General features: G+C 40.7%; 1 protein-coding gene across 1 annotated transcript; it reads left to right on the top strand.

Annotated features, from left to right (window-relative positions):
* Positions 1-5,407: 5,407 nt before the first annotated feature.
* On the top strand, positions 5,408-9,737 carry LOC120785248 (neuronal acetylcholine receptor subunit alpha-3-like). Its single transcript, XM_040119802.1, is given in 7 exon segments — positions 5,408-5,455; positions 5,457-5,606; positions 5,739-5,783; positions 5,868-5,977; positions 6,452-6,659; positions 7,043-8,068; positions 9,612-9,737. Coding segments are annotated over 7 exon segments (1,698 nt in total). The 5' UTR covers positions 5,408-5,422.
* The last annotated feature ends 5,545 nt before the right edge of the window (positions 9,738-15,282 follow it).

Raw genomic sequence — 15,282 nt, 5'->3', positions numbered from 1 at the left:
AAGAAACTGTATTAAATGTGGGTCTGGAAGATACATGAAAAGGTCACTTGAAAAGGTCAGTATTGGCACCGATACCAATCCAGTGTATCGGACCGAAGAATTGCTACCTGGCATTACAGACATCTTTTCACTTGGTCACAGTTGTCTGAAGAAAGATGCTCCATGCTCCTATTGGTCATTGTCACAGGACACAGAAGTCGTCAGATAGGTTTGAGAAGACAAAAAAAATTGTGAAATGCTAATATTTCCTCAGGCTGTCCTGATGTGTCCCAGATGCTGTGACAGCTGCCTTCCACTATGATACAATACAAAAGATAAAATGAACAAATATTACACCTGAAGATCATTTTAGTTCCCATCATCTCATTGATGTGTTGCGGGGCCATAATTGCTCTCATGTTGTGTAGTCTGATCCTGACATTAAAGGCTTCACATGCTTACGTTTTATAATAAACACACTAGTGGATTGGGTTACTTGAATATATACTGTTGCCTCATTAGATCATTTTTACATTTGGACAAATGTCCTTTTCTTTTTTTTTATAAAAATGGGAATTTATTCACAATATCCTCTAACATATGTAAACAATCTCACTTGAAAACTCATACATCTTCTCAGATGAATGAATGGAGGCAAGGAGCAACTCAGTTTCATGCATCAGTGCAGAAAATCATGTGCTGTTCACAGTGAGTCAAATTAAAGGTGAATGGACATACTGTACATAAGTAGGAACATGTACGTACATAGGCACACACACACACACACACACACACACACACACACACACACACACAGTTACATGTATGTACTGTATATAGGCTAGCCCTCATACATGAAAACACACATAGGGTAAAAAATGCACCATATGCTTAATGAGATAGTCACAGCACATGCAGTAATCACTGTGGATCCTCTGGTGCGTCATTCAGCATGTCATGGTCAGGCCATCAAAAACCCTGGAGAGCAAACACACACTATCTGGCTTTTCTCTGCTTGTTCTGCCTGTCACTTTTCTCCTTCTATCTCCGCTCTCCACTGTCTCTCTCTCTCTCTTTGTATCTCTTTTCCATGCGCTCACACACACTGTCAGCAGTGTATTATTGGAGGGTAATTAGTTCCTTCAGAGTGTCCACCACTCGCTCCCAGGCTCATCCTGTTAAGCACATGCCTGATCAAAGAGCCTCCCATAGGCAACGGGTCTTTCTGCAGCTTTAGGCTCCTGAAGCCATGAGAGACAGAGACAGACTCACTTTGACTTGCTAATTCTAAATCAATGTGGCTATTTAAGGGTGAAATGGATGACTGCTTGATTTGGCTTCATCTGCGTCAGAATAAAGGCTTATCACTTTGTTACCGCATCACAAAGACAGGGGAAGGAAAGAGCACAAGTCTGGTAAAATTTAACATGACTGTCATGCTGATTTCACGTAACTTTCATCATCAGAGGCATAGGCATTTTTGTCTACAATGATCAACAACTTTGTAAAGCTTGAGACAAGTAAGCTGATAAAAGACAAGACACATTTTGTTAGTGACTTTTGAGGCAATTTTTGACAATCCTAATTGTCAGGTTTTAGCCGTGTTAGTGCTGTGAATCTAGCAATGGAAGTGTTGGTCTGTCCATTACTTTAGTCCAAACTTCAATTTCTCAACAGCTATTGCAGGATGAACTGTCATGAAATTTATGGTCCCCAGAGGATGTATCCAAAAAACTTTGGTGATATCCTGACTCTTCCTCTGATCCCTTAACTTTTCACCTAACGCCATCATCAGATCAAAATTTTAATTCATCTAGAACTTACGTAACTGCCAGCACCCTCAGCTGTACTTTGTGTTTAGTCTTAATAGGCAAATCTTAGCACGCAAACACGCTAAACTTAAATGGTAAACAGGGTGAACATTATACCTGCTAAACATCTGCACGTTAGCATTCAGTTCAAAGCATTAAGCCTAGCAGAGCTGCTAGCACGAGTATAGCCTGTTAGTCTCCTTTCAATATAGAGTTTTGCTAGGCCTGAAACATCATCTGAGCATAATAGAAGCTCAAAGCTTTATGAGCCTATTACATGTGATATAATTCCACAGCTGGATCAAGTGAAATTACATGTGCTTTGGATTTTAAATTTAACTTGATCACTACAAGAGGGAGTGTATATTTGCTTAGTGTATATTATGTTTTATCACTCCCTGCCTGTTGCTTTCATGTGCACACTCATAAATACACTCTGTGCCACACAAATGTAATCCTTACATTAAATGCCAGGGAATGTGGCAATCAGTAAAAGTCGCATGCAGAATCAACTGAGGTTAAAGTGAAATGGTTATAATTAACTTCCTTTAACTCAGGGATATGTAAGATCTTCAGTGGCAGAACAAAGAGGGGAATTAAGGGAGTGACTGTGCCGACAGATGAAGGGAAAAAATGATTGGCTTCATTTTTTTTTTGTCACAGTGAACAAAAGGTCCAATCAATTGACTGATTTTAATTGCCCTGGCTTCCCCTTGCCCTATTAGAGGCTTAAACAAGGTTCTGGCAGTGCAGCGAATCAGGGAGCAGCAGGCAGTTTTTAAGGCAGGTACCAAGAGCTGAAAATTACACAAGCGTCTCCAGAGAGAGGCCTTTTCATTAAGCTTTAAGACTCAGCTTGCTGCTGCCAGTGACCTCAGAAAAATTCTTAAGAATTTTGAAGACACTGTAGTATAATGTTTTGACCCATACAGTACAGTACTAGAACTAGATCTGACGGGTTTTAGTTTTATTTGTTGTCAGTCAACTTCTTGGAATAGTTTTGTATTAAAACTTTTCCTGTTAAAATGAGAGTATTTGAAGCATTAAAATAAAATAAAATCAGCTAACTCAAATATCAGAGTGGTGACTCTGATGAAAGCAATGCAGCTGGCATCTGCCTCCACTGAAATTAAGTGAGACTCACACCTCACCATAACTTGGGGGAGGGGGGTAGGATAGTCATTGCATACTTTCCCATTTTATGGCAGCATTCTGTTCATGTTTTGATTTCGACCTTTATGTGCAACTTAAAATCGTCTGGAGTCATACTTGTGTTTGTTCATTGTTTTATGTGCACCAGAAGTAGCGATTATATAAGTTTTGTGAGTGTTTTAGAAATTGAACTTTTAGTTCTGTAAGATGCGTCTAGCCCTGAGCTGTGTTAATCCCCTGTGATTTTAAATAAAAGTTTTACTGTATACATTAAATGGTTTAAGGCGTTATGCACAGTGTTTTCGTAAAATTATTGCTAGACTGTAACATTCATTGACATGCTTTAGATTTAAATAGTCCCTAATATAAATCAACAAGGGACAAAATTCAATTAGATTGTTATTTCCCTTGCCTTGGCAAGTCTTATTTTTGAACATAGAGCAAATGAACAAGTCTACCGAAATGAGAAACCAGACAGACTGTAATCTGAATGTATCTCTGCAAGATATCCGTCTAAGTGTACTCCCAGCAGCAATAAAGGGAAGAACTGCTTCATGGCTGTATGGAAAGTGAAAATGAAATATTTGTTTGAGCATATAGGTTCTTCAAATAATTATGTTTTATGAAAGCACTGTCCCTACTGAAAGTACACATATACTGTATTCTCATTTTCAAAGTCTATATCTCTATAGAAAGCAACAATCGCCTAGTTAACTGCACTTACACTCCAGCCACGTGACAGTTGCTTAGGTTAACTAGTTTAAGAGCCTGCAACTAATTATTGCAGCTTATACTGTCAGTCCATATTTTGATCAGTGGCTTTGCCACTAACGTTTGCCGTGAAAGACTGCCTCGAAGGCAAACTTGTAGATAACTACACAGTATTTCAGTTGTTCCTCCTTCTATAAATATCAGTGATGAGACATGACATGCAATTTATTAAGAGATGATACTGGTGTAGATGATGTGGAGTAAGTTGACAGGAAAAATATTGTTGTAGAGTTCTGAACCAGTTTTACATGCTTCTGGTTTGTAGAGAGTTAACTGACTCGCAAAGAAAGAAAGTATCCCATTAAAAGACCATGTTTTATTTAGTTGTTGTCAAGGAAACAAACCTGAAGTGGAGGTGGCTATTTGTGTGTATATGGGCTGTGCCCCATTTGCCCTTTTGGTAAAGCACATTCTCCTCCATCTCTAAAATGGTTCACGTAGCTTGCTAAGTGCAAGTTTGATGTCTTGGGCCTGTGTTGAATAATCATTGCGTCACTTCTTGACTTGAGAGCTACAGTAGGATGGGAGAGGTTGACCTCTGCTTTAAAAAAAACAAACGTGTTGTTAGTTGTCTCAGTCAGTTCAAAATCCAAGGACGCACAAGAGGACTGACTACCAGTGTTTCAGTGGCTGACATGGAAGTCTCTAAACTCAGTTGGTGCCCTGTGTTTAGTTGACCAAACCAAAAGGGTTATAGAGGATTTGGAGCCACCGTTGAAGCCACTGGCACAGTGTTTTTGAGGTTGTGCTGGTGGTGTGAGTGTGTGCTGTCCCAAGAGAGGCAACATTTTCTGCTTGGACAGGCGTGGATCTATGTGCCATCCCAGTAATCCCTGTTACTAGTGGCAGTTTTCCACAGTGTGACCTTCAATCCAACCTTACAAAGGGCACAAACACTTGCGCTGACACACTCAGGGAAACGTCATTCTTTTTTACTTAGAGAATTGTTCCTTTGGAGATTTCCTGAAAGCTCTCAGGCTTTAACTTCATTGTGCAGACATGTAAATAAATTGCCTCGCATAACACTCTTCGATCTCTTGCAGCCTTCACTCCATCCAGTGCAAAGAGACATTGACTAAACAGTTACATGGTCATTTCACCTAAATCAAACTAAAACACTGCATTTTCCGTTTCCCTACTCACCCCATAGTTTGGGTTTTTTTGCCCCCAGTAGTCCCAGAGGCATTTCTCTAAAAAACATCCGAAAATAAAGTAAAACTATCTGCACAGCTAAATCTCTCTGGTAATGAGTGAGGAAATATGCTTTTGTGATTTTGGTTAACCGATCCTCTAATTTAACATGTAGGTGTTTGTGTGTGTGTGTGTGTGTGTGTGTGTGTGTGTGTGTGTGTGTGTGTGTGTGTGTGTGTGTGTGTGTGTGTGTGTGTGTGTTGCTTAGTCTGTCTGCTGTAGCTGGAAAGTGAAAGAGAAGACATTGAGGAAATATCAAATTACAGATTTTTTAATGGCTTAACTTAACCCTTAATGAGAACATAACAATTATGTATAATATTTTGTTAGTAGACACTAATGTTAAATCATTTTGAGTGTCTGAGCTTTTAGTAATGTTGAAGTCAAGTTTAGTTTTCTTGCAGCTACGGTCTTGGAGGGCTTTTCAACACACACATTTTAACACAGCAAATGTAAAGTGACATTTTTTGCCCTTCTCTCAGTGCCTTTATGTCATTATAAATGTTCATTTTCATTTTATGCTTCCTCCATTTCTTCCTCTTCCTCTTCTCTGTTTCATTAGGCTGCTTTTCATCCAAAGCGGAGGACAGATTATTTCGGAGGTTGTTCCGGAGGTACAACCAGTTCATCCGACCAGTGGAGAATGTATCTGATCCAGTCACAGTGGAGTTTGAGGTCTCCATATCCCAACTGGTCAAAGTGGTAAGAATAGAGAGTGAGCAACTAATTGTCTTTAAACAAAGAAATAACATGTTCTATAAAAGCGTATGGGTCATCCATTCATCTAAATTTCTTTTCGCTCTGTTGAGTAATGTGCCCTTTTCATCTTTACAGGATGAGGTGAATCAGATTATGGAAACCAATCTATGGCTGCGGCATGTGAGTGACGTCTCATTTTACATGTGATGTCTGCCATGTTATTTGTACACAGTGAATTACGCTGATTTTTTGTCTATCTTTCAGGTTTGGAACGATTATAAACTGAGATGGGTCCCTGTTGAATACGATGGAATTGAGTTCATAAGAGTTCCTTCCAATAAAATTTGGAGGCCAGACATTGTTTTGTATAACAAGTAAGTGTTGTTCACAGATGGTGAGAGGTTTAAGACCTAATATGCTGAGAGACACAGCCATTTTCAAGCTTTTTCGGCAATAATTTTGTTTTTATTTTCTCAAGTCCATTTTCTGTGAAAATCTAGATGATGTGGTGCCATGTATGTCATTTCTTGCCCTCTCTTTTGGAAAAGAAGCTTTAAATAGACATCACCCATCATAGGTAACCACATATTAATGTGTAAATAAGCAAGTCTTGCATATCTTTCTATTAGATCATTTTTGTTGTAGCTACCACTTAGATGGCTTTGGCAGTAGTGCCATGATGTGGTTAGCCCTCTTTTTCATAATTTTACACTTCCTTATTCTTCTTCCTACATGCTAAAATTAATATTATAGTCTATGTGCACTATCATCTGACCGTTTGAGTTAAATGTTCTAATGGCCTTTTAGTAAAATGACATTTACATCTCCTTGAAAATGCTCTGTCACAGTGCTGTAGGTTATTTCCTTGTGGAAGATAAAACCAAGGCTCTGCTGAAGTTTGATGGCACCATCACCTGGATCCCTCCGGCTATTTTCAAATCCTCTTGCCCCATGGACATCACCTACTTCCCCTTTGACTACCAGAACTGCTCCATGAAGTTTGGCTCCTGGACCTACGACAAGGCCAAGATTGACCTGGTGCTCATTGGCTCAAAGGTCAGTGGGTCTGTCTAGGTCACAGGGGAGAAATGCTGGTCGTTATTTTACACGACGTACTGTGTTTGCTGTGCAGTATTTTGCTGTTTTGTGGAATTTGTATTTTATCTTTTGTGAGAGCTTTGTAATTCTTAGCAGGAACATTTCAGTACTAAGCCACAATTACTTTTTTTATGTGATCATATCCTCGATTTGGGGAAGTTTGGGAAGTGAAATCTCCTCATCTTCATGTCAGAAAACATTTAATGTGGCATCACAGTTTTGAGATGACAACTTTTGAATGTGCTGAACAATCCACATCTTGTCACTTTAAACTGACTTGATTTTGAATTTCAGAAACAGAAACCTGAGACCTAAAAATAACTTAATGTCTATAACCTCAGGTGAACCTGAAAGACTTCTGGGAAAGTGGAGAGTGGGAGATCATCGATGCACCTGGATACAAGCATGACATCAAGTATAACTGCTGCGAGGAGATCTACCCGGACATCACCTACTCCTTCTACATCCGTCGCCTGCCGCTCTTCTATACCATCAACCTCATCATACCTTGCCTCCTCATCTCCTTCCTCACAGTGCTGGTCTTCTACCTCCCGTCTGACTGTGGCGAGAAGGTCACTCTGTGTATATCCGTCCTCCTCTCCCTCACTGTGTTCCTGCTGGTCATCACCGAGACCATCCCTTCAACGTCACTCGTCATCCCTCTGATCGGCGAGTACCTCCTCTTCACCATGATTTTTGTCACGCTCAGCATCGTCATCACTGTCTTTGTGCTGAACGTCCACTACCGCACCCCAATGACTCACACGATGCCGGAATGGGTGAGGGCTGTGTTCCTTGGGGTGCTACCAAGGGTGATGCTGATGAGGCGTCCAATTGACCAGGGCTGCTCCGCACCTGCTAGTATTACAGCAGGGACGGGAGGAGGAGGAGGAGGAGGAGGAGGAGGGAGCAGCAGAGGAAAAAAGAAGAGAAAGAACAGCATAGGAGAAGGAAGTTGCTCTGGAGGTGTAAGTGTTGGAGGTATAACTGGGGGTGTAGCCTGTCCAACACTGGATGGTGGCGCGGGGGGAGGAGGGGCCTCCTCAGCTGGTGGCTCCATGAACTGTGTGGAGTATGGCGACATGAACCGTGACATGAACCGGGATATGAACAGGAGGTGCCCCTATAGAGGCAAGGAGGTGCCGACTCCTGTCCCTCCCCCTATGGTGCCCCCTCCTCCTCCCCAGGCACCCCAGACCCAGGGGCTTCAAGAATCAGAGCTGCCCAAGCCTCCCAGGCCCCTGAATGCCCCATCGCCTGTCAATGCTGTTGTTGCCTTCTCCGTAGTGTCACCGGAGATCAAGCAGGCCATCGAGAGTGTGAAGTACATCGCAGAGAACATGAGAACTCGCAACAAAGCCAAAGAGGTATGTAAACAAGTATACAGTTTTAGTTGTCTGTGTTTTTTTCTGCAAAATCTGCTTCCGTGGATTTTTGAAAGGGACAATCAACTTAGAGATAACGAAATGTATTTATTGTTTGCCATGTATTTTGGGAATGATTGCAGTAGATTTCATCTTCCCATTAGATTTAAAACATTTCTCAGCAGAAGGTCTAATAATACTATGATTCACACTGATAATCGGCAAGTGTGCAGTGAGAGAGAGACTTCTCCTCTCACGGTGGTCTCTATTCTTACAAAAGAAATAACAATACTCAGTACTTCTTGTTGTATACGACAAATGGAAAAAAACAAAACAAGGCGAAGTCGTCTGATTTTACACATCACTCTGCTTACAGGTCTTGGGGAGTACTACTGCATATGTGAAACAAGTTGTATAAAGCCTTTTTTGGCTCTAGAGAGAGCTGTGTGAAATCTGAAGAGTTGCTTGAAGTGGCATCAACTGAGTCAGCGTCAGTTGGGTCTGAAGACTACAAGTTTGAAAGTGAAAATGGGGGTTAGAGTTAGAAAGAAGTGAGCCTACCAGACCTCTGTAGCCCGCTCCCCAACTCCGCTTGAGGCTACATTAGCCACTACTAGCATAACAGACCTGAGTCTCTAACCGAACTGTTGGCATCCGAGTTGCATTGTATGTAATGTAGGTGGCAGTTTTTTGACAAGGAAGAACAATGTGAGGAATAAAAAAGACAATATCCCTGGTTATCGAGTATTGTTTTTACATACTCTTACTTGCACAATCATACTCATACTCATACTCATACTCATACCCATATTGCCTATTACCTCCTAAAGGGAGACACAAACACAAGCACAATAGATAGAATAGTGAATAGATTTTGTACCCATAATGCACACATACACAAAGATACACAACAGAGCTATACTGCATGTGTGTTATCTCTGCAATGTGTGAATTTCTACCTAGCTTGGTAAATGGTGTGGAAACCATTTAAATGGAGCTATAAAGGGAGTATAAAGCTGCTTGTTTGCAGACGGAGGGCTTTGCGTGTGCCTCCTGCACACTCTGGATGGTCCTGATATGTTTGTTGCCTCAGCTCCATCTTTTCTTAGCAAAGCTGGGATCTTTCTTTGAGTCCTGTAGAATAGCCTCCTCTATAGGCACATAATGGCATTATGGTCAGTGCAGCCATGATCCTATCGTCCACACCTGACTGATCAAGGAATAAACATACTATACACACACACACACACTGTACAAACTCTAACAATAGCATGGCAGTAAACACTGGTGGTTCTCTTAGCGTATCTTACACACAAACACGCATACTCCTTAGAGCCATACAACTCTATAGTGTTGACACAGTGACATGCTGTGAATGTGACGGTTTGTGCCTTTGCTAGAGATTTCACAATTACCATTAAGCAAAGGTCGCTGGGAGTCTTTTAGGGAAGAGAGAGCATTGCTAGTTCATACGAACTTGCGTGCCCTAGATATTTTGTCTTTTTTCTTATGTACTCATCTAAATTTGCTTCTTTCCTCTCCTCAGGTGGAGGATGACTGGAAGTACGTCGCCATGGTCATTGACAGGATCTTCCTGTGGGTTTTTGTGACAGTGTGCGTGCTGGGAACTCTAGGACTCTTCCTCCAGCCGCTCATCAGCTTTTTAAAATGAGGCACTTGATTTTGTCCTGTCTCTTTCTCTCTCTTTTTGTCTACTTCTGTCTGTCTCTTTAACCCACTTGAATTATTATGGGAATTATGCTTCCTGTAGCTCTTTCACATCAAATACTGGGCTGTCTTCTTTCTCCATCTCTGGCTTTTTGTCTCTCCTCTTTCTGTCCCTCACTCTTCTCTGGGACTCCATCATCAGCCATCATTTCTAGCCCTCAGCTGTCTGTTTCCTCACATGACTTACCCTGTCAATGTGCATGCAATGCTGTTATCCAATTCTTCTCCTCTCCACCGCAGTTTATGTTTTTCAGCCATGATTATTATCACATCTGCTCTCCTCCTTTCCCTCCTCTGTTATTCTCCTCTCCTCTCCTGTGCCATGTTTTGACTTGCCACTGCCTACAGCTTATCTCTTTGTGATCGTCTTGTGTCTCCCATTGTGTCCCTTCTTCTCTGCATTTCCACTCTTTGCGTCTTACTGAAAATATCCACTCAGAATTTGTTATTGTACAGTCTTATACAATGTTTAACATTGTCAGGTAATTATTTAAGTAATTATTATTATAATTACAGTAGAAGAATCTCTTAAGATACAAATCACTAAGAAAATAACCTGAATAGCTTTGTGAGCTTTGTAGTAGCACTTTCTTATCATAAGTCAGTGCAATAAAGTCAATACACCTTTGAGAAATGTGGACCAGTATGTCCCTCTATAATTTCTAAATGAAAGAAAATCATTAAACTATTTTTTTGGCAGCTGGTAATGACATGTACGATCTTGTGATGTCAAGTTAATTTGATGGATGCCACATTTTTCTTCAGAATAGTTTTTTTTGTTGTAAAGTACCTGCAATCATCTCTATGTTTCCCTGTACATACCTTTGTAAAATATAAGTGAATTATGCATGGCTTCTGAGAAGGACACTGGCTACGGCTGTACACCTTTAATGATGATGTGTTTTCCACATGTGGTCACACTAAGTATAATTATGCACCGCACATAAATTCACACCATCAGTGCGAACTCACAGTGTAAAGAAACACTTTGAATTTCACCGTGTAGATTAAACTTGTAAAAAGAGTTAAAATGGCAAACCTGTCTCAAGTCATTTCTTACAATAAAGAAGGTCCTTGACTCAACCTCTGTCTAGAATTTGCATGATCTCCCCATGATCTCTGTGCGGGTTTCCTCCAGTGCTACGGTTCTCTCCCACAATACAAAGACAGAAAGGTAAGGTGAAATTCAGACTTTATAAAATTGAATTTAGATCATCTGTCTGTGTGGCCACCTGCCTCAAGTGTATGCTGCTTCCTTTCCGGTGTAAGCTGGGATAGTTTCCAGCTCTTCACAACCATTACAGGATAAGTTTTTTATAAAATGGATGAAGATATAGAACACATCATGTTTATGCATATAACATCAAGAGGGAATAACCTTGAAAGAGCATTTTTCCAGTGAAGTATCAAGAAAGGATTTCTATTCATATTAGATACATTGCATCAGTGTGTTTATGTGCATTCTATGGAATACACATAAACATACCATTAAGCTATTGGGAAAGGACTAATGTAAGACAATCGCACAGGGTTTTAAGCTTTTCAGTTAAAGAATAATCAGTCCCTGTAGAATAAGAAAAAAAAGGCTGAAGGTAGAGGGAGAGGGAGAGAGGATGCAGGGGAAGGAATGCAGGGAGGAAAGAGAGAGAATGGATGGGAAATAGAAACTATATGAAACCACATAGCATAGTAGGTCATCAGAATGGGTCGGTGGAAAGTGGGCACTGACAGCTTATAGGCAAAAAGAAAGTGTGTTGGATTTTTGCAATCATTGTAAGTGATGTAGTGCAGACAGTTTGCAGAGATACTACCTAATGACCTGTGTTTCATGTCATTTTCCATCTGATGCAAAAAGTCTTTCGGAAGAAGGAATTAACAGACTGCCCTAGAATACAGATAATTAAAAGATATGAAGACTTTACAGGAGCTGTCTGTTCAACACCAAAACACAAGAAGTCAGCAGTGCAAAAATAGACGCACTCAGTTGTACTTTGCTTGATTTTATTTTTTCCTGTTGTCTAGCAGCTCGGAGCAGACCTGGTCGAATGCCTTATTACTGGGTCAATGTTGAGCCAATTTTACTGATTGGAAATATTGGATATTTAAAAATGTATTCACCTACAGCAGGCACATTTTCAATGAAGAGACATGTGCATTTCAGTTCAGTATTATAAAGGTTTTAGGAGCTTAAAAAGTTTTCCAGATTGATTTTTAATTCAATCACTGGCCTTTTAATTGAGCTTTTCTTGATCTCCTACTGCAGTTATAGCTATTTATAAGTAATACCATGATTTTCTTCCATTCTTTGTTCTTTCACTTCTTAACGTGTTAATTTTAGTGAGCAGCACGAGAGCCAATGATCTGTCAGTGACATATGGATGATCCTGATCTGTTATTTGAGACATACTAGTCTAGTTGACAATATCAGTGTGTCAAAATCTTCTCAAGTCCTGTATCATAGTGTGTATTATTAACTTGATGTGTCTTAAACAATGGTACCACTGCAACTAACAATGTAACAGTGGACCCTCCCCTGGGAAAATATGAGTGAGGAACTGTATGAATATTGCTCCGTCACTCACACGCAATACTTCTCTGAGTACCAACGTCTGCAGCCGAAGCACAGGATTGGAGGATTGGAGAAATGAGGCAAATATATACAACACTGCAAATATATAAAGAACTGTAGGCTAGGATCCATGTCTCATACATGCAAACAGAGGTACATTCATATTGTAATACCGACATGTTAGGTGAGGATGTATTTCAAATTATAATAATATTTAAACTACTGGAATTATATGTTTATTTATGTATTATGACTGTCTTACTTTACTGACCTTTCAGCTTTACCGATCAGTCCTTTGTCTTTTATATCTCAATGGTGAAGGACTTTGTAACTGTTTTAAGGAGTGCTTTACAAATAAGGGTTATTTTTATCCTTTGTAGTTTTGGACATTGCAGCTACACATAGTTCGATTTTTGATGACAATTCCAGAAATTGCAGGGTGAAGTGAGGGTGTACCACTTGCTGAAACAACAATCTGGCAAGTGGCACAAACAGCAACTCAAAAGCATAAAGCACAGCAAAGGATTTTTTCTTTGAAGCGCCTCTATTTTTCCAACAAACGTCACGGGTGAGTCTGAATGTGCCTATCAGCAATGACACGCACGTACACACAGACACACACACACACAACACAGAAAGTTCAGGGTGGTGAAGCAACGAAATGCAACCCTTTCCCCCTCAAGTCAGATTGGAGTCTGACTCTGGCTTTGCAACGGCCCACCCTGTGGCTCCCAACAACTCAACCACTCACACTTAATCCCCACTCATGTGCTCTGAATGAGCGTGTGCACATTTCTGTGAGTGTGTGTGTGTGTGTGTGTTCAAGAAGGGGGGGGGTGACACATCACCTGAGGAATTGAGAGCGAGAAACAGAGAGACAGAGTGAGACAGTGATAGTGTGTGTGTGCATTAATGTGAGTCCATATGTGCCCACTTCAGAATTGATCTCACTACATTTGCATCATGGGATGGATGGAGTCTAGTCGTTGTCTGCTGGCCAACAGGGTCACATCAGCACCTGGCTGCCACAGAATGAAAAGATCACTCAGAGAACCAGCCAATTCAGCAATATTTGGACAGTATTTGTATGATGCATGCAATTTTCCAGTTTATTTAGTTCAAACTTTCCACAGGGTAAGAAATAGTAAAAAAGCCCGACAACACTTCATTGTTTTAAAATCTGCTTCCCGTTAAACCTCCCATTCCTCCCTAACATACAAAGATATCTCTCTTAAACATTTTTGGATGCCACTTATAAAATATTTTCAGAAACACGCGCGTGTTTGCTGCTTCTGGAAAGCTGCAGCCACTTTAATCTGAATTTGTAATGGTGGAAGTTCGATATTTTTAAGCAGTGAATCTTTCTTGAGTGATTGGACTTCAAGTACACGATGGCAGTCAGAGCAAGGCAGAGCACAGCAAAGCTCTTGGTGCTAAATTGAGGGATAATACATTATTAAGCCAGCCCCATGGATGAATATTTTACATGACTCCTTACTGTTGACGCCGATTCTTAGCATCCAGCTCCTGGATAGCAGGACTCCAGGATGACAGACTTGTCGCAGCGGGTGTGTCTGCAGGATTTAATTTCATGCTTTTGTGATCAAAAGGTTTTGCAAAAAAATGGACATAATTCTTTTACAAGCTTCACTTGTTTATCTTTTAAGCAATCTCACATGTTTCCCTCTTTATCCTTGTCCTTGTCTTCTTCACTGTCTCTTCTCAGCCTTTGAGGGACCCAAAGAAACAAGGATGTGATGAAGGGACATCTGCAGGGGACCATCAGAGCATGCTGGGGAAAAGTTGGGGTGGGGTTGTAGGGTGAGAGTGGGGCATACTGCAGGAGGGCGGATGGTGAATTAGGGTAGTCTCTTGTGTCGTCGGGAGCAGAACGGTTCGTGCCTACGGCCAGTCAGCTGTGGATAAGTAAAGGAGACTCTCCTCTAAATAATTCATTCCAGTGGGAGCCTTCTGAACACACACACACACACACACACACACACACACACACACACACACACACACACACACACACACACACACACTCGTCACAGTCTTCTCCTACACATAAATGGCTGCTTCTTGAGGTAGAATATTGTACACACACACACACACACACACACACACACACACACACACAGACACATGCTGACAAAGAGCCGCTTCTACTCTCTGATGAATATATATAGATAGATAAAGAAACATTGTCTTAGAATTAAGAAAGAACATTTCGGTGGAACAACAAAAAATGCTTGTGGCACTTTTTGGGGATTGAGAGCAAACATGACAGAAATTGTAAGTTAACATTTCGACAAATACATACTGCACCGTAGGATTAATGTGCATTTGTCTGTTTCATGCTATTTTCTTTTTCACTTAAGCGAAAATATTTCTTGCCATCTTCGTGTGACCGGCACGAGTTTTTATTTTTTTGAATAGTACAAGTCTATGCAACAAAGACCTGTAATATGTAACCTCCTGTTATGACCAAAGCTATACAAGTGTCCGAACTTGTGCAGAGCTGGAGCACTGGTAGAAAGAGACTACCTACTAAGAGCTGAGGCAATTAAATATAATCAGGGAGAGAATCACTAACACACACCTTTAGGCTAATATATTTGACACAAATGTGTAAAAAATAGCAGGAGAAAAGGAGGAAAGAAGAAAGACAGGGTGGAAGGACATGCAGTAACCCTGGTTCTCAAATGGAAAGTTTGAGAGTTGGACAATGGATTTTTAGTGCTCTCGAATAAAATCTGTTTGATGTCTTGTGTGGCTGCCTCAGCTCACTACACATGCACTCTGTTGTGTCACCGGATTGTTCCACATCCTCATTGCTCAACATTGAAATGTGTGAGTAAAATGTTATCAAATCTAACAAAGTAACAACTGAAACTACAAAACGTTGCTTTGGACAGCG

This window comes from Xiphias gladius, chromosome 23 (assembly GCF_016859285.1).
Source record: "Xiphias gladius isolate SHS-SW01 ecotype Sanya breed wild chromosome 23, ASM1685928v1, whole genome shotgun sequence".
In the NCBI taxonomy this organism is placed as follows: domain Eukaryota; kingdom Metazoa; phylum Chordata; class Actinopteri; order Istiophoriformes; family Xiphiidae; genus Xiphias; species Xiphias gladius.
The sequence above is the reverse complement of the archived record's forward strand: the minus strand, read 5'-3'. Positions and strand labels throughout refer to the sequence as shown.